Source organism: Botryllus schlosseri, chromosome 12, assembly GCF_051294905.1.
Source record: "Botryllus schlosseri isolate E-star chromosome 12, Bs_hap1, whole genome shotgun sequence".
Classification (NCBI taxonomy): Eukaryota; Metazoa; Chordata; class Ascidiacea; order Stolidobranchia; family Styelidae; genus Botryllus; species Botryllus schlosseri.
The window spans coordinates 5,678,723-5,699,121 of NC_137247.1; the positions used below are offsets into that span (position 1 = coordinate 5,678,723).

The 20,399-nt window shown below is 38.9% G+C and overlaps 1 protein-coding gene across 1 annotated transcript; it reads right to left on the reverse strand.

Annotated features, from left to right (window-relative positions):
- Positions 1-254: 254 nt before the first annotated feature.
- LOC145452586 (serine/threonine-protein kinase stk11-like) lies at positions 255-20,253 on the reverse strand. The gene is made up of 9 exons (XM_080330777.1): positions 19,928-20,253; positions 19,084-19,287; positions 17,944-18,117; positions 14,275-14,407; positions 12,818-12,954; positions 11,041-11,226; positions 7,671-7,776; positions 5,982-6,099; positions 255-3,305 (listed from the first exon to the last, which is right to left on the reverse strand). The coding sequence occupies exons 1-9, from the start codon at positions 20,050-20,052 to the stop codon at positions 3,049-3,051; spliced, it is 1,440 nt and encodes a 479-aa protein (XP_080186903.1). The 5' UTR covers positions 20,053-20,253; the 3' UTR covers positions 255-3,048.
- Positions 20,254-20,399: the final 146 nt, after the last annotated feature.

Genomic DNA, 20,399 nt, shown 5'->3' on the forward strand with positions numbered 1-20,399 from the left:
GTCTACTAATTGGTGCCTTTACGTTGCTTATAAGTGCTCTGAGTTTTCTGTTTCGAGGCTTATTTTGTTATGTGAATAAAGACACAACAAATTACATGGCACATGCATTGTTCAATTGCCTGCGAAGAAAGCGCTGTTGCTTTTACATCCCACTATTACATTCTTCAACAGGCTAATCCTCGAGTTCTATTCCATTCTTTTGTCAATGGAAAGGAGTCCACGGGTTGAAAAGGTTTGGTAACCACCATACGAACACAAGTGGGAAAGTGTGTATTCCTGCGGTAATTACATATTTCAACATCGATTGCGGGTTTTCCACAAGAGGGAACCATTCAGATAATTGGAATCGTAAACAAACAAGTAAAGAAACAAGGCAACAAATACAGTGTTTTACAGAAGTAAAAGGATTTCAACTAGCAGAACGTATCACCAATATCAACGAATCACCACACAATGTCGACGCAGAAGACTTCAAACGTGAATATGAAATACAAATGGACGAAATACAAATTTTCAAGTCAACATTCATGGCGTCATATCCAAACGTCTATTTAATACTACACATCCATACAGCTTCATAAACGGAAATTACAATTTTCACAAAATCGATAGGTTACATCAAATTCTGGCTTGCGAAATTGGGATCCAATTTCGGACAAAACCGCACAGGTCGGAAATTCTTTGTCAACGGCTGCACTCTGGGCTGAACTTTATATGGATGAATTCACCGCATTTCAGCTAAACATATCTGGTAAAAGGGGCATTATACTCGGAGAAACATTGGTTGCGTGTGTCTCGTAATCAGTGCGACATTTTTAAGGATATGTCATCAAGCGAAACAAATCTGGGCAGGAACAAAAAAACTAAAAACAGTAAATTCCAACGCAGTTTGTTGATTACTGATTATGCCATTTCCGTGGCCGAATTTGGAACACCGCATACATAACTGCAAGATGCTTGTGTCTGCATATCAGCTTGTGACACAATATGGTATCGCAAATTGCAATATAATTTCATTGTATCTGAAAGTTGCAGCTAATTTGGCAGTCCACGAATGGCATGTTTTGTCAGTCTTGTTGAACTGATAAATATGATAAATATTAGAACGCATGGTTGCTGATATTAAATGAATATCACAGAACAACACAATATAAATCAGAGCGTGACGATTTCACAACAGTATATCATTCACACCTGAGGTGTTTTCTGTACCCATGCCAGAAAACACATGAAATATGGAACTGCATCACCCTGAGAGAAGACATAACCGACACCACACTCGGGTACTTTTGATAGGGAAGGTCGTAATTAAAATTTGATAAACATACACAAAGACTACTGCCCATTTCATTCGAGAACGGGATAGTCTTCATTTCATAACCAATAATCAGGTCTCGCATGTGACGACAGGCAAAATCACAGCAAAAAAGTGCTAGTATATTAAAAACCGCGAGTTACAAATCCAGTATTTGTATACAGAAAGCAGATATATGATATATATAAGCTACCTCTGAGAAACTAGCTAGAAAACTATTTCCACAGGCCAAACGTTTCAGACATACGTGAATGATGCACTGCGACAACATGAACTTGCCACAATAGCGCGGCGTTATGTCCCAACACAGAGCAATTTTTCCAGGATGAATCGCTCATGAATGGTAGGTTGCTAACGTATTGAAATTACCGAAAAGTGATTCGATGGGAGAAGAATCGCCGCGCTGTGAACGATGATAGTTAAATGACTGCAAACTGGCAAAAGACACCGGACGTGGATTGTAATCCAGGAAAAATATAAATTACGACAAGCATTCCCACGGAGCACACAAGTATTGCCGCACAGAAGCGTTGTAGACGCAAAATATCCGGTATCATATCACAATTTATGAAATCTCACAAGGGCTAGGCGCATTAGCCAAAGCTCATCGTGGGATAACTTGGCAGAAAGGTTCTTTGCACAAAACCAATAACCGACCAGCCCCGAGCTGAGCATCAACAATAATAAAGCATACAAAAACAATTGACAATGTATCGTAGCGGTAGATATAAAAAAGTATCACTTCTAATATTATCCATATGCGAGCAGCGGCACTGGAAGGGCGCATTACAGAAAAGTGCGTACGTTAGGTCAGGCGAATCGTTCTTTGATAACTTTCCCAGTGCTATGTCCAGGGTTGCCATCGACATGGATCAAAAACTAAGGACACCGAACAAAAAGTTCAGCAGCTAATATCATCATTCAAGGACCACGGCCTTTTTGGTAAGCTGATGGTTGAACCAAGGTCATCTCTTTCGGACAGCTATACCATTCAGACCACGGTTACTTGGGTATTGAAATATTGAGCTTGAAGTATTAAGCTTTGAGAGCAGTTTCACTCATTACGACAGCATACTGGCATGGATGGTATTGAAAGTATAAATATGCGTCATTTATGCCACCGCAAAGAATATAACACCAGTTTTGCTCCATATTTAGATAATTTTTGGTACCTAATCCATTCGACTTTTGACAACGCCGAGGATTGATCACAGCTCCACATATCTGTTCACTTGCGTAGGTTCGTACTGCATATGTGGGATGCAATTGAGGTTTGGGAAAAATCAATGAAAACATAATCCCTATTAGCAGCAGAGGTCATAAAGTCAGCTTATCTAAACGATGGCATCTACTTCGCTGCATCAAAGTATTATCAGGCGACTCGGGATGATCCTAGCACGAAATCTTATCCAGCTTTATGCTCCATGGATATGCAAACTTTAAGATCATGGAGCATGTAAATTCATACCTCGCCCTTCAAAATGAGAACGGTATGGCAACCCTGGATATATTACACAGTTAGATATACGAGGCGAGGCACTGGCGCATTATTATTGCGTGGCGCAATCCCTATTGCCCAAGGAAAATATTGAATTCCAAGCCATACCGCAATTCGCCATATCGCACGCCCTACCGCACCATTCGTGTATCGCACGCGAGCCAACAAATTTGCTTCGACATAAAAATCGATACAAGCGTAGTAATATTCGCAATTATCCCATCATCAAGATTAATCAAGAGACCACACAACTCAATTTGCGCCGTTTAGTCTTGACGCGTTGCGGCGTCTTATTATCGTTCACGATATTTTGATCGCTACCGCCACCCGGCTGCTTAGAAACATGATCGCCGCTGGCCGGCGGCGAGTGTTTATGGGCGCTTGCGCGAGACGCGTCGTCGTCTTGGTCCGAGATTGAGTTTTTGCCGACGGTCGAGGTGGGTTGCCTCTGCACGATGTTCTGCGACGAGTCCGGTGCCAAGTTAGTGGAGCCTGTAGACGATAGATGAAAATATGATGAAATTTGATATAAATGTGAATACGATGTGTGTCCTTTCAACAAGTTTAGGGAAATATATTAGCCGTATTTATATCAAGCTGTGGACAGATAATGAGTGTTGGCACCCGGCATTTGGCACACATATAACTTCCATTAGCATTAGGGCCTTCACGCGATATCTGTACAGGCAGAATACTGCTCTTTCCACACTTGATAACAAAGCATAGCTTTGAATTTATCAAGCACAAAGGGCAGTTCCCATTTTCCATTATAATACATCAGGGGTGGGCAGACTACAGCCCGCGGGCCGCATGCAGCCCGCAACACCGTTCCGTTCTGTGCGACCCGCGAGAGTCTAAAGCAGGGCCGGCCAACCCGTGGCCCGCGGGCCACATGTGGAGATGGTTTTGAGTGGCCCGCGAGGTAATTTCCGAAATTTCTAATATCATCAAACATGGATCGCACAGATTGTGAACTTGCAAGGCCAACCAAAAATTTTATTAGTCTGGCCGCAACACTTGAGATGTGATGAATAAAATATCAGTTTCGACTCATTGACAGATCCATCAACCATTCACATATTGGTAGCCTATATCTTTGTACACTACAATAAAGCAGAATAATTTGCGATAGATTTATCAAAGGTAAAAAATTCTGCAAGCTTAGCGCAATATGTTGTCACTCGATTTCTTGTTTTTAAAATTGTTGCCCTTTTGTGAAAATTGAAGAACACCCAATGTATCAGATTGAGTCTAACTATATTCGCGATTACGAGACAAAGTGTCGTTCAACATATGCGACCTTGCGTTTGCGCTCGCAGTAAGACCGTCGACTATGAAACCTAGGCACGAAATGATTAACGCATGTTGATCGCAGCTTTCGATATCGATATGTCCATGCGCCGAATTGCCCAGCCCTCGCAAACTTATCATAACGATATACAGCAGGCCCGCAACATAGTCAAATGTCAATATTATTGACCTATGAACTTCAAAAAATTTTCGCGCCTAGCGCGGATAGTCGCCCGCGCAAAAGTTCGTCAGTCGAACGTGGCCCTTTGGCTGAAAAGGTTGGCCAGCCCTGGTCTAAAGGAACTTATTAAAAATATTGATAAAATGCGTGCTAAAAATCGAATTAATGCATGGGCTTGATAAACCTTTTTCTTAGTATATGTCACCATGATTATTCTGATGCACTGGCTCTCAAACTGGGGGGTGCGCCCCTCTTGGGGGTGTGAAAGCATCTGAAGGGGGAGCTCAACTGACAAATTTTTCGCGCGATGTATTTCCAATTCATAATTACTGCTATGTGTTTGGGCTGAATTTCATATTTAAAAATCTCTCATCCACAGTCGTAAACTTCCATCCCATCAAACTATTTGTCAGGTTTGCTAGCATCCTGGTTGCGTTTTGTGATATGACGATAGGGGGGGGGGGGGGGGGGGGGGGGGTTCTTGAAAAGTTTGAGAACCAGTGTTCCAAGGTAAATACTCCCTATATTATTTTTTATGTGTAATTTCTGGTGCGACAGTCCGATCTCAAGGCCCATGCCGTTTGAAAGGTTTCAGCTGCATCGGGACAACCGACTTTCATCTCTATAGTTTTGACAAATTGGTTATTGAGGTCGGCCAGCCAATGAAATCTCGGCACTGTTTCTGACGCGTGTACGATATGATCAAAGCAATGTTTGGTTTGTTTTAAATAAGCATATATATTATATTTATGTCCTCACTATATAATCAAATACGGTACCAATATTGCGTTTTGGTTTATATTCCCAATTTTAAGAGCTTCTTGGAGGTACAGAACTTCAATATACAATTAAATAGTATATTCATATTGAAATGAACCCGAATACGAGTGTCAGCCGAAAATATTCGGGTTCATTTCTATATGAATATACAATTTAATTCCCAATTTGATATAGTGCGGCCCGCGAATGGATTCAGATGTTGAATGCGGCCCGTTGGCTCAAAAGTTTGCCCACCCCTTTTGACAAATGCATGATATTCGTCACGGGAGTGGGCGAGACCATGGAGATTGTGGAAAAATGTCAGAACACAAAACTGAAAAGTGTCATGCGTTGCAATTACTGTGGAGAACGAGGAATTTTGCATGGCAAATGGATTTTGACCTCCACACCGTTACAGTTGAATGATTGTGAAAGAATGTTTCTCAAAATATACATTTCAGAGAAATACATACAATGCATAGTTAGCGGATCCCGCTTTCACTTACACTCGAATTTGAACCAGGAAATCTTATCAAAGTAAGTGTATTATTCATGATTCAAGGCCAGGATTAGCCAAAGAGCGCTTCTATGCTCAAATGTGCGCATTGTCCAAGTCCGCAAGACATGTAGCTGGATAAATCAAGTCTATATAAACACGGCACAGAAAACAGAATCAGCGTAATGCTAGGAAAAACGGTGAATGCATTTTTTTTAGAGACCGTATATCCTCAACGCCCTGTGGATGATGGTATGGTTAAGGTTAGGGCTAGGAAGTCACATATGCTAAACTACCGTTTTTTACAGCGTGCGCTAAAATATCAGGTGACCATCCACAATATTCGTCACAAACAATTTCAATAGTAAAAATGTAATATTGAATCATCACATCTAGAGTTTTTTGACAGAATTTTTTACGAAAACAGAATTCAAGACTGTACCATTGATATATAGTGAAGATGAGCCTGGTTCCACAGAGATGTCCTCAGCGATAAGCTCCCTTTCAAAACCGTCTTCCATGGGAGGGATGGAATTTTCCGTCGTATAACCGTGAAGGTCCTGCAATGGATTTGTGACAGAATATTCAAACGAAAATGAAAGCAAATGTCTACAGTCTCTTGTTCAATCACTAGGTGACACGCCGAGATAAATCTCAAGTTGAACCAATCTTCGAGTAGGAACAACAACAACTATTGTTACTGCTTTAATGTGGAAAGTTTATTCAACCGCTTAAGCTTACGATGCACTCCATGGTTGACATAAGAGACACAGGAATCACAAATGTTCAAAGGGTTAGAATAAAACAAAGCTGAAAGGAAATTAGTAGAATAATTATTCCTCGTCGGTTGACATCTGAATAGTGTTTTGCACAACCAGTGATTTTATATGGCCCGTTAAGAAGAGTTGCGGGATATCCGAAATGAATTGAATGACCGAAACTTGCAGCCGCAACATATATTCCACGCAAAAAAAGGAGGGAAAAGCAGGAATGTTGTAAAATGTGACCCCCTCCCTGTTGCCAAAAAGTAGCCGTCATCTTCTTTTTGAATCGGGAAGAAATCAGAGAATATTAAAGTCAATTGCAAAATTTGGCAATTTCAAGTGTAGGCCTATATTTCAACCAAAACCGAAAAAATGCTCATAATCAGATCTGTACAATAGGGCTGTTCAAAAATAACTTTTTTTCCCTGATTCCAGCCATTCACTGATTAAATTGTCAGGTTACCCTAAAAAACGCTGCACACCAAACTTGGTTCAATTCGGAAAAGTGAAGGACTCCGCAGATCCAATTAAAATTTTTAATTTATTAGGGAAAATTTTCAATTTTTTTTTCCAATCCCATCAAATTGTTGAGCTGTATTCAAAGAAGATGCAAAACAAATTTGACTCAATTCCGACCAGAAGAAGCGGAGTTATGTGAGTTTTTCGATGATATTTCTCGGATTATCCACCGATCCAGGATAATCCGAGGACTATCATCGAAAAACTCATATAACTCCGCTTCTACTGGTCGGAATTGAGTCAAATTTGTTTTGCATCGTCTTTGAAGACAGCTTAACAATTTGATGGGGTTGGCAAAAGAATTTGAAATTTTTTTTTAAATTTTTCCTAATAATTTAAAAATTTTAATATGATCTGCGGAGTCCTATACTTGTCAGAATTAAACCAAATTTGGTGTGCAGGGTTTTTTAGGGTAACCTGACAATTAAATCAGTGAATGGCTGGAATCCGGGAAGAAAAGTTATTTTTGAACAGCCCTACTGTACAACTAGAAAATTTCCAGCTTTTCCAAATTAGATCAGAGTTATAGCAATACAGCTTTTTCGAAATTCGTTTAGAATTATAGCTACACAGTTTCTTCCAAATTAGATTAGATTGGAATTACTGATATACTTGGAAATTCAGTCAAGTTCAGTTCATGTCAAATCAGAGCTCATTGTCAGAAGTATGACCATGGCAAATGTCTGCACAGCGAGTTTGGATTGTTTCGCACTATAGGCTACAGTTCTTCTGTGGCATCTTCGGAAAGAACATAGAAAGATTTCACGAATTAGATTTGAATCAGATTACCGGCATTGTACAATCTGCACAAACTCGGAACGAACAAAAGCTGTCAAAATTAGACATACTTCCAGATAAGGAATCACGGTCAGTCCGCGATGGGGGTCGAGACTTTCTATGTGCGCCGGCACAGGTACCGCGGGTTCCGACGGAAAATGTTTGCGACGAAACCACCTGAAAAGAATTGTGTTTGTAGCTCGTGTCGCCGAGACTCTTGGATGTCATACCAGACAAGAAGAAAACTTTACAGGTTATGTAATTGAGGCATGAACAATACGTGTACAGAGCACAGCAAAATTAGACGAATGTACAGACTGAAAATCATTGAATAATCGAACAGCGTAGTCTTATAGCAACGAGAGAGACAGATTTTTTTTTTCAAATTCAACTTGCTACCTCATGAAATTGTTAGATTGTCTGAAAAAACGATGCACAACAAATTTGGCTCAATTTCAACCAGTAGAAGCGAAGTTATTACAGTACAAAATTTTGAATTTGGCAAACATAGTATTCAAGGTGGCATATTCTTTCGTTATTTATTACATATCCACACACCGTAAATACTACGATTTGAAATCCTAAATTTTGAACCCTCAATAAATTCGCCTCCACGGATTGGAATTGAACAATATTTGTTGTGTATCGTTTTCTTTTAGGTTACGGTACCAAATAATTTTATCAAGCAGTCTTGATAAAATTTGAAAAAAGTTATTTTGAACAGCCCTACTGTACACTGACGAGCACAACAGCCACATGCCTAGGGTGTACCAGACCCCTAGGGTGTACCAGACACGCATTAAAACAGACCAATGACTATGGCTATCACAGTTTATGTATCAGAACATGTTGACCGGGTATGCAATATCGTACAATGTTCATATCAACTGTACGCAAAGTTCTTGCAAATTACATTCCTTTTGTGATGTCAGTATGCAAATGCTACTTCCCATGAACAAAATACTATTTACGGTGGGCACCACTATAATAAATAATTAAAGTATTGGTCACCGTAAACACTATTTTACTCATAATCCAAATTTTTCGACGGCAATTACTCCGCTTCCACTGGTTGGAATTGAACCAAATTTGGTGAGCATCGTTTCTATAGACAGCCTAACACTTTCATGGGATGAACAGAAAATACATAGAAACTTTGTTCTCCTGTAGCAATGCGGCTACTGGTTGGAATTGAACCAAATTTGGTGTGTAGGCTTAAATTAGGTGCCGGTAACCTAACAATTTTATCAAGTAGCCAGTGCGATTTGAGAAGAAAAGTCATTTTTGAAGAGCCCTATTATATATAGCAATTAATTTCAGGGTTATGTTTTGGGTTAGTTTTGTGGTTATACAGTCACATGCTGCAGTGACACATGCTAAAGTGTCCCATGCTCAACTGTCGTTTTCCATTGTGTCGCATGCTCATTAGGGCTCTTCAAAAATGACTTTTTATCTCAAATCCTGCTGGCTACTTGATAAAATTGTTAGGTTACCTAATTTAAGCCTACATACCAAATTTGGTTCAATTCCAACCACTAGGCGCATTGCTACAGGAGAAGAAAGTTTCGATTTATTAAATAAAAATAAATAACAAAAAATTTGAAAATTTTCTGTTCACCCCATAAAAGTGTTAGGTTGTCTATAGCAATGATGTTCACCAAATTTGGTTCAATTTCAACCAGTGGAAGCGGAGTTATTGCCGTCGAAAAATTTTGTATTTGAATAGAATAGTATTTACGGTGACCGATTCTTTGTTTATTTATTATAGTTGTGCTCACCGTAAATACTATTTTATTCAAATCAAAAATTTTTCGACGGCAATAACTCCGCTTCCACTGGTTGGAATTGAACCAAATTTGGTGAACATCGTTTCTATAGACAACCTAACACTTTCATGGGGTAACAGAAAATTTTCAAATTTTTTGTTATTTATTTTTATATAATAAATAGAAACTTTCTTCTCCTGTAGCAATGCGGCTACTGGTTGGAATTGAACCAAATTTGGTGTGTAGGCTTAAATTAGGTAACCTAACAATTTTATCAAGTAGCCAGTGCGATTTGAGAAAAAAAGTCATTTTTGAAGAGCCCTAATGCTCATATGTCGTGCAACTAATTGCAGGGGCGTAGCCGCAGGAGCGTCTGCTGGTACAGGTAAAAACTTTTATAGGCAAGGTTATATCTCAAGAGATTGGTGATGATACAGAATCTCACAAGGGGCTCTACGGGTGAAGTTTCCAGTAGCCAGTTTAATATGAGTATGACGTAGAGATGGGTCATGGCGATTCCCCGCTGGAATGCGACCGTATGCCATATAACTAATCAAAATACGACCGTGAATAGCAAAAAGGTTGATCACCAGGCATACTACGGAATCAACATATTATGTGATCAGGGGCGTACAAATTTCGAGTAAACGTTACAAGGGTGTACCACGATAGCCTATGCATGCTGATCGTTCAGTAGGAACACATTTTTAAAGCCTGACAGTATCATTGCTTGCCGACGCATGCCTCCGAATGTTAAGCATTCCTCTGATGACAAGTTCTGGGAACAACCGTTTGATGATTCACTATGATGTAATACACAGCACACTGCTCGGCTTAAGCCGTGTTTAGTCAGCACTGAAGCAAGTTGTGCGCACCTCTGTTAACACTAAACTCATTCTAGAGAATCTTATTCGAATGTTGCTTTTCAAATACAAGTTTTCCCCGACTTCGGGATAACCGTTCAAGATTTGGTTTTAAACATATGATTTCAATGTACTTTCTCCATCAGATTAACCTTGCGTTGATTAGTGTTCGAACCAAAGCCTGGGGCAGTCGCGCACACCACTAACTGTCTATACTCTGTCTGCAAAAAGGATAAATAACGGCATTGGCAGACCGGTTGTTACATTTACTTTTTGGAACTCTTCCTACAGTGCCAGTAAAGAAAAACTTTACATACAAAATCTGCAAAATTTCTTAGCTTACTGTTCCTGACCAAAGCATTGCGTCAAATATAAGCTATGACTCACATGTCACAAGCTACTATCTGGCTACACTTCACCGCAGATTGCTCTGGCGTTGGTTTTACATCTATATAGCGAGTTCGGTGAAATTGCACAATATTTTACATTTTCACAATTTCAAAATCAAACAAGTCAAAAGAAGATACAAATAAGAGAGAACTATCATATCATGCCTTGACTTTGTTGTTAAAGAGAGATTCTGCGCTTGCCGTAGCCAGAAATATTGGAGTCACGGAAGAGGCAATTCATCAATGTAGGCCAAAAAATTCGAAATGTCAAGATAACTTTGCTGGCACTGTAGTATGGGGTAGACCAAGTGATACTTTCATAAATCCATTGAATGCAAGATCTATTTCACAGTAAAGTAGAAATATGAAATCCAAAATACATCTCAAGCCCAAATATGGATCGAAGCAACAAGACAAACTTACTCTGTTTCCATCACGTCAGTAACGCCAAATCGTTTCTCGGGTTTATACTGCAGCATACCCCGCAAAACTATCTTCAAATATTCGTCCAGCTCTTCCGGAATCGCGTACGTTCCTTTACTGATGTTTTCAAAGAGTTGATAGATATTGTCGCCTTCATAAGGATATAAACCGGTACAAAAATTATATCTGAAAAGAAAGTCGAAATTCAACGGCGGATTGCCTCCGTGCCTTGTGCAGTTGTAACAAGGTGCCATCACGACGCAGAAATATTCCCGCGTAATTATACTCCGATAAATCCATTTAATAGAAGGGGTGAATAGGCCTAATCAAGAGATGTTAGTTAAACACAATCAAACGTGTTATGTATGCAGTAAGTTGGATGCAGGTGCTGATAGAAAACAAGTCCACAATTCGACTTCTACACAAATGAAAATTATTAGATTTGGTGATTTGCAGATGTACCAAGTTCATTTTTACGTAAGTTAGCCTAGGTTCTATGATTTTTGGGCATAAAAACAGATCAACGAGAAACTCAACTTTACTCAAAATGTATATAGTATTATTAATACATGGGCGAATTAGCAAAATATGTTGGATCGGAAATTTCAAAAACATATGCGAACCTTGAGCTAATCCACCCCTGATACCAATAACAAACACTGACAAGGCAAACTTGATGTGATAGTTGCAATTGTTTCTTCTTCACAAGCTGTACTAGGCGGGGTGCAACTGAGTCGAATGACGCATAAAGTATTTATCCATGCATTCGATGAAGACATTTCTTACATTAGAAGAAACTACGCTAACGATTCATAAAAACTGTAATTTTACCTAAAAATAAATGCTTTGGTGCATGCTTTGTGTGTCACAGGTTGAGAACCACCACTTTCAGAGTACAATGAAGCATGCAGCACAAAACGGAAATGGAAAACACATTGACATAGGAACGCTATAGGAACTATAAGATACAATTCTGTATGTTTTACATTTATGAACGCGATATAATATGAAGACCGTCAGATTGGCATCAAAAGTGCATGTGCATTTTAAAATTTTATCCTGCAATAGTCCTAATGGTTAATGAAAGTAATTTACAGGGATAGGGTAAGCAATTGCTTCAAGATTACTAAACACACAACCGGCACGTCCAAATTACCAACAGCTGACAGAGTTTTATTTCTGTAATTATCGGCACATGTCATTTCACAAGGAGCCGTGATAGCATTACTCTGGCTCCAACTCTTTATAATGGAAACGAACCCGTGTGAACTCAACAGTCTTCGACGACCATGTTAACATATCCATAACGGAAATGTAGGCCAGCCGTTAAAGCATAGGTCACGCTTTATCAATATTAAATACAGACACATCATGTGCACCGTGCAGTGTGCAATGTGCATACATAGTGATAGTACTGGTGAAAAATTACAGTAGGATGTAGGTCAGCATTATATCCATTCATGCAACTGTGGCGTTGTGTAGAGGATATTGGAGTCTTGAATTTTGTCAGGATACACGGGCCCCTATGATGATTACGACTGGGCAAAATCGAGTATCACTCATTTTTGACGACAAAACAGCATAAATGACGGAAAAACAAATATATAAATTTTATGTATGCTGCGATTAGGGCTGGGCAAAATCGAGTACCTGAGTGATTCGATTCTAAATGACCTATTACGCTTCGAGTCCACTGTAGACAAAGTTGGAACCGCAAAATTCCCAATTTCACATACACAAACGCACACTAAAATTAGCTTGCATGTGGAATACTCACAAAGTAACACCACTTGCCCAAATGTCGACTTTGAAACCCGGAAAGGAATCGCTCCCGTTCGCGATCTCGGGCGGTTGAAAGGCCGGGGATCCTTGCGACGTTCGGCACGTGTCGTCTTGCGAAAACAAATCGAGTTCCTGCACAGAACAGCGCTAATTACACAAACAGACAGTCTTTGTCAGTACAAAACGGTGATACATAAGCTACATGCAGATATGATATCGTCTCAAATTTTGTAACATTGTAATGCGCAGTTAAAATTCCATTACCAGGATCACCACCCTCATTTACGCTTGTACAAACTATTGGATTTTAAACGCGCTGCGCAACCAGAACTACTCAGTCTTCAGTAGCAACCTGCGGCCGTAGAAGGAAATTTGTGCGGCCGTGGAAGTGTAATTCAAAGGGTATGTTTTGGCGGCCGTCGACATGAAAATTGAATTTACAAACTGACTCCCGAATATTTGAGATTAATCAATCTTTGTGAGATTAAATTGATCTTGAAATTTTCTTAGCGCAATGCGCGATTCAACGCGACTTCATTTTTGATTTTAGTATAGTAACGCCCTATCCAATCTGAGCCATGGAGTCCAGATGCGAACAGCGGAAGAAAATGATGCACCCCATATAGAAACACCGACTTGGAATCATGTGCTCCTCACGGAAAAAAAAATCTTTCAGGTATGTATGGGAGATTCCAACATCTCACCACTATACCGACAATCCTGATGGGAGGTCAAGAAATAACAGCATGCTACAAAGTGACTAATAACAATTGGCCCAACCGAATATGCATCATCATTTATAACGTGCCCTAAATTTTCGAAAACACTCCCACATCAACTCTACGGGTAAATCTGATCACATGGGCTGAGAAAGGATGAATATTTGATAGTAATATGTGAAACTACTAATATCGATAACAGAATTCATTCGTGAATCTGGAAATATTTCCGCGAGAACCGCTCCCAGTAACTATCCATTACATGACAACTAGCGATTCGACGATATCAAAAAGTAGATTAGTCAGCTCACCGGCAATGGACAGTTAAACATGGATATTTGGTGTCCAGTTAGTTTATCGCGACTAAGTCCCGAAATACGGCCGTGAATAGCAAAAATGTTGGCCACCCCTGAACTAGAACTACCGACCGAAATATGAAGTGTAAAATGACCATGCCATTTTCACATATAACGCAACTTGATAAAATATAATTTATTTTCATATCAGACGTGTTACACACCACACACACACAGATATGCAAATTGCAAATGTATTCAAACAGTGACTAGTCAAATGTATGGTGCTCTGCAGAAGGTCAGTATTGATTTAACCGATTTGGGATACGAAATTGTAACTGGCGGTGAAGTTGAACAATGCAGATATATTTAAAAATATGCCACTCGACCAACATGAAACTTCTAAAAATACCACCCCACCAGTGTACAGTGCTTACCTCGGCAACACCCAAGTCCGATATCTTTATCGTGGAATCGCAAGATATCAGCAAATTCCCGGGCTTGATATCTTTATGTATCACATGTTGACAGTGTAAATATTCCAGGCCCAGCATGAGCTGACAGAAGTATCTGAATCAACATCAATCCCTCATCACAAAAGAACGAATAGGTGCCGGCTGTGGCAAAGTTGCAGGGGTACAAGAAATTGTAGCATCACACAAAACCTGGTCAATAAGTCATGCTAGTCACGAATAATTGGAAAAAGTAAGAGATATCCAGTACGGTACACAAATTGGGTGCTAAAATTCCAGAGGCATATCATGAGCGAGTATAATTTTGAATCTGCAACACACAATTCAGTCCAGAGTGTCTAGAATTCCCTTGTTGAGCGTTCATTAAACATTTTGAGCTCAACAATACAATAGACATGTAGCAGTAGGGTGGAGTGAAAAATGGAAAATTTTGAATTTCAAAACGGACACTTGATATGTGGTGCCAAATATAAAAAAAATAATTTCTATAATAATTTTGGGCTCGTGCACCCTCTAGTGGTCGTGCAATTTCACCGAACGAGATAAACATAGCTAATTTCGCTATATATGGATGACCGCTTATGCTAGAAAGCTGATTTTGGGCTTAAAAGATGCGGAAGCAACAAGTTTCTATCTCACTTCCACAAAACTTTGTCTTAAAAATGAACAGAAAAAAAGTTTTAAGCAAATTATTGATTTTTGGCTGTTTTTTGGTAAAATTAGAGATAAAAGCAGTGGATACGATGCCAAAAGTGTGTAGTGATTGATCCTATGACTGACAACTCCATAATGAAAGCACATAAATTGCAAATCCATATTGCTAACTCAAAAACATCAATTCTATATTGAAAAAAGATAGATCTCGAAGATCGTTTCACTACCAGAGTATCAGTCTGCACAATCTTTAAAATCTTGTATCATATGAAAGAATCTCATCTGCTTTCGAGAGTTCAGTTTTTGTCTGATGAGGTCATCTCTACGTTTAAATCCCGACATATGGGCAGATGCTTCGGTCACCATTTTAACGTCTCTTTCCACTGCCTGGTTGTGCCAAGGATGATTGAGCCTTAATGATGATCACCTTAGATTTTCCAGTTCAAGTTTTTGATTGCTGGTGGCTGTTCCACATCTTTTAGATTCAAGTTGACAATTTAGTAGCATGATTCAGCCTTGATGTTTATAATTGGGACTTTAAACAATTTGATTCTAGTGCCAACGTTGTTTTTAGGTTTCGGTTATTATCATATCCTCCTTCAAAGTCGCCAATCAGAGTCTGGTATTCTGTTTGATCTGCTCAGAGTTCTAATCTTGTTCACTGCAAGTCTTCTGAGGCCTTTAACCATCAACAATGGAATTGTGCATTTTTATTTCAAGCCATGACCAAAAATAAACCTCCATGCAGAATTGAGCGAGATATTTTTTTCATGGATGACTCTGTCGCACATAGAACCTCAAAATTTGACATGTGCTATGTGGCACCAAGTTATCCGTAATTGTGCATTTTCATTTCAAACCATGACAGAAAGTAAACCTCCATGCAGAATTGAACAAGATATTTCAGATTGCTTGATAGATGACTCTGTCGCACATAGAACCTCAAAATTCTGCATGGAGGTTTATTTTCGGTCAGGGTTTGAAATAAAAATGCACATTTCCATTGTTGATGGTGCTATACACTTCTACAACATAGTTTCCCATGTTACAAAGCTTTCTGATACATGATTTCGTAACCTTGCACTATCTTTGGTACAACGAAAGGCATATTTTGCACATCCAGAAAATGTTTTTTTCTGGGAATGCTCGCTGATGATGAAGGCCTAAGAAGACTTGCAGTTAACAAGATCACAACTATGAGCAGATCAAACAGAATACCAGACTCCAATTGGCTACTTTGAAAGAGGATATGTTAATCAACCAAAACCTAAAAACAACGTTGACACTAGGATCAGATTGTTTAAAATCCCAATCATAAACATCAAGGTCAAATCATACCACCAAATTGTCAACTTGAATCTAATAGATGTGGAACAGCCACCAGCAATAAAATACTTGTCATTTCTCAAGCTGGAAAATCTAAGGCCATCACCATTAAAGCGTTGACCGAGGCATATGCTCATGTGTAGGGATATAGGCCTAAACGTAGCTAGAGATGGCTTAACCAGACAAAAACTGAAGCCTCGAAGGCAGATGAAATCCTTTAACTCGAAACAAGATTTCAAAGTTTGTGCAGACTAATAATCTGGTACTGAAACCATCTTCGAAATCTATCTTTATTCAATATAGAATTAATGTTTTTAAGTTTCCAATATGGATTAGCAATTTATGTGCTTTCAATATGGAGTTGACGGTCATAAGATCAATCACTACACGCTTTTGACCTCGTATCCACTGCTTCAGTGTCTAATTTTCCCGAAAAACAGTCTAAAAATCAATAATTTGCTTGTAACTTTTTTTCTGTTCATTTTTAAGACAAAGTTCTATGGAGGTGAGATAGAAACTTGTTGTTTCCGCATCTTTTAAGCCCAAAATCAGCTTTCTAGCGTAAGCGGTCATCCATATATATCGAAATTGGCTATTTTTAGCACGTTCGGTGAAATTGCACGACCACTAGAGGGTGCAAGAGCCCATAATTATTATAGAAATTATTTTTTTGAAATTTGGCACCACATATCAAGTGTCCGTTTTGAAATTCAAAATTTTCCATTTTTCACTCCACCCTAATGTAGCAGAGCGCTAATTCATTTGAAGAGCTTTCAAAACTACACGGACCATACAAAAGTCTAGCCTACTCATGAAGAACTTGTTCTACTACTGACTGCATATCATCTCAAAGCAATGATCCCTACATTAACAAGAAAATCATCTCAAACACAAAAATAAGGCATGTTCGACATGAAACCACGCCAGAATAATATCATCTATTTTTTATGCAACTAATCCTGGATCAATTTCTATTATTACACCATAATGAGTATAACGCTATGCCACATCTCTTTCTGATGCAACTGAACATTCATAGGCTTTGGAAATAAGTCTTTCACACAAATGAATAGCACATCAATTTTCTTGTGAAACAGGAAAGATAAAATACGGTATACAAAACGGTGATACTACAGCCACATAAGGCTGCAATTCTGCTGTCCAAAATTATGTGCATGAAAGTATTGAAAATCTCTCATAACTCGCTCAATTAGCTTCAGCTGCCAATTCTATCAAACACTCTCTCACATGAAAATATAATAATCGATATGAACAGTGAACCTGAACACGGGTTTTAATCCACCATTTGATCAAGATAGTTAGCAAGACTTCATTGCTAGAAAACGAGATCAGTTTGAAGAAATGATTCTTCTTCATTTATAGTAATCACAAAACTTTGAGCTCTGTCTTTTCATCAGGTGATTTAGAAAAATATGTTGTTACAGGCTCAGAGACGTTGACATACTGTCACGATGATAAAATTTGCACAGACCAGAGTGAATTACTAATTACTAAATTTAACTGCAACAGTGGCAATAATGGTTAGTATTGCTAAATGGCTTTCCAGGCTATAAATAAATATGAAAACACTAAAAAGGTTAGATCTGAGAAGGAAATACCAACACTGACTGAAAAATATGACCTGCCACTCACTCGTGGCTTTGCCAGATCGGGAATTTCTTCTGTGGGGCGCTCTCCAGCATCTCTTGAAGATTGGCAGTGCAAAATTCCATTACTATGTACAGCTTGTGCTTTTCCTTATTGTACATGACTTCGATGAGCTGTATAACGTTTTTATGATTGAGCTTGTGGAGCAGTTCGATTTCTCTGAAGAAAGAAGATACATATTTAAAAACAACTCACAGATGTCACAATTAATGACAACACACCAAGAGGGATGACGAAAAATATTAGGAGTTCGACTACAGTACTGATAATAGAAATAGGCTATGCGTAAAAGCGTTCTCACCATTTCAAATCCAGAAATTTCAAGGACTAGCCTACTTCAATTTATATCTGAATCATCAATCGACATCTTTTGCTTTTCCCATAACAACAGACACCCATGAATCTATAGGCCAATTAATATTATATGAATTTCCCTCAACTGGAACGTTTTCTATAATCAATTGTGATGGGATATTAATGCGAGGTTTTACAGAAATTAGCATACGCTGTGCGTTTACTGCATGCAGATTACATGCTGGTACACACCAATATAGAAAGAGTCAATAACACCAGAAGAAGTAAATTAGAATATCAATCCCAAGGTTATATCAGCATGGATTTAGATCTATGAAAACAGTGCGCTTATTCAGCATAGGGACAGTTTTTAAAATTGTTATCTTGAAGCTTTTCATAATTATCAACTATTATTCATATTATTACATATTTCGTGCTCACGATCATAATCAGTTAATATCATCAAAATGGAATCAAGTAGCTCATGTACATTTTTCCAAATTTGAGATCCATTATTCAAATTTTCCGAAAATCAAGTTTTTGTACAATTTTCGTTGTTTCCATGATATGTGTGGCACATTGTTTCAAAGTCAACTGTGGACAAGATATGGCCTAAAGAAAATACTTCATTCTCTCAAAATGTGTAAAGTGGACATAAGCTACTTTGATTCCACAGCGACGATACAGATATTTATAAGGGAAACTGGTCAGCGCCGAAACAATGTAGGACTATGATGTAAATTGGTACTCTTATGGAAGATAGCTCATTGAATGAAATTGTGTGTCATGGTTGTTTGTTCTACATATAAAGCAAGGAAGGATCATTCTCACTTTTTCACATTTTGTTCCCCGTTGGGAATTCTTTTCAATTTTCTTTTCTTGACAATTTTGACAGCTCTTCTGCATAGCGTTTCCGTATCGAGCACCTCTTTCACCTTTCCGTAGGATCCTTCACCCAAAATATCTCCGAACAGGTATTTCCCATAGATTTTTGCTTGCTTTCTGGGATTGAATATCAGTTCCGCGGAGTCGACCCTGCAAATATAAGTGCTGTGAAATTGCTTGCAGAAGCCTATATTGACAGACAGGTCTAGAGAAGCTGTGCTAGTACAAAAGATTGTCTATTATTTTCCTTGTCTAGTGGAATATGCACATCATGCACTCATGGTATGCATATGTACATATCGTGTGTACTGTGTATGTAGATCATGAGTTGGTGTATATAGCTAAGCCGTAAAAACATCAAAGACAAAAATATATACGCCTGTCGTCCTAACGCCGTAATTGAAATATTCAACCAATTCAGGGACAATATATAATAATGTTCTATCCTTTAAGCCACTGTTTGGTGTTTATTCATGTCATTAATCGTTTCACTGAATCCACACTGATTTATGACCGATGGTGGACACCATGCAGTTGTACAGGACAGGAGAATGTATGAAGACTGACGCAGGAAGAAATTGAAAATAATGCATGTATCCAAGATCAATAGACCATAGAAAAAATAATCGAAAATTCACAATAATATTAGTGACTCTACTATTTTTAACCACTCAAAGGTACAATGAACAATGAATAGATAGCAGGGTGTACAGGACCGTCAATCTATATAACATCCACTTCGACCTACTGGCAAAATCTTCAAACGAGAAATATATGCATTGCCACATACCTCTGAAAGATCGGCCCGCCCGTCAGCCAGTGATCGTCGTCTTGCAAATCAGGGCGATATTCGTCATCCGCACCGCCGACATTGAACATTGCAGGGGAGTCTTCGAACTCTACGCGATCATCCATCAGATGCTCGCAACGGCCGGAACTATCTTACGATCCGCGCGGCGCAGAGTGCGAGAAATTTCCGAAACGCAGCCCACAACAGACTCGCAGTCACAGTTCGCCGCATAGCGCGGCGACTTTTTTTAGGACTTCCATAACGTGCGAGTAGCCCGTGAAAGTAGCGTCTTGAAAACACATCGCGATTAATGCTAAAAGTATGACATTCCACGAAACATCGCGTAGCTCCTTGCACCTCTACGATGTAAAATATGGAAATCGAGTTATGTACACCGTATACATTTAAAGTAACATTTTAGATTATAAAGCTTACGGAAATGTAAAGATATCCAAAAGTCCTATGGAATATG

Excerpts from the sequence above, each read along its gene's own strand:
- LOC145452586 (XM_080330777.1), bottom strand. The coding sequence starts at position 20,052 with ATGGATGATCGCGTAGAGTTCGAAGACTCCCCTGCAATGTTCAATGTC. Across the intron at positions 19,288-19,927 it reads GGCGGGCCGATCTTTCAGAG|GGTCGACTCCGCGGAACTGA; the intron begins GTATGTGGCAAT and ends TTATATTTGCAG. Across the intron at positions 11,227-12,817 it reads TGGGCAAGTGGTGTTACTTT|ATATAATTTTTGTACCGGTT; the intron begins GTGAGTATTCCA and ends CTTTCTTTTCAG.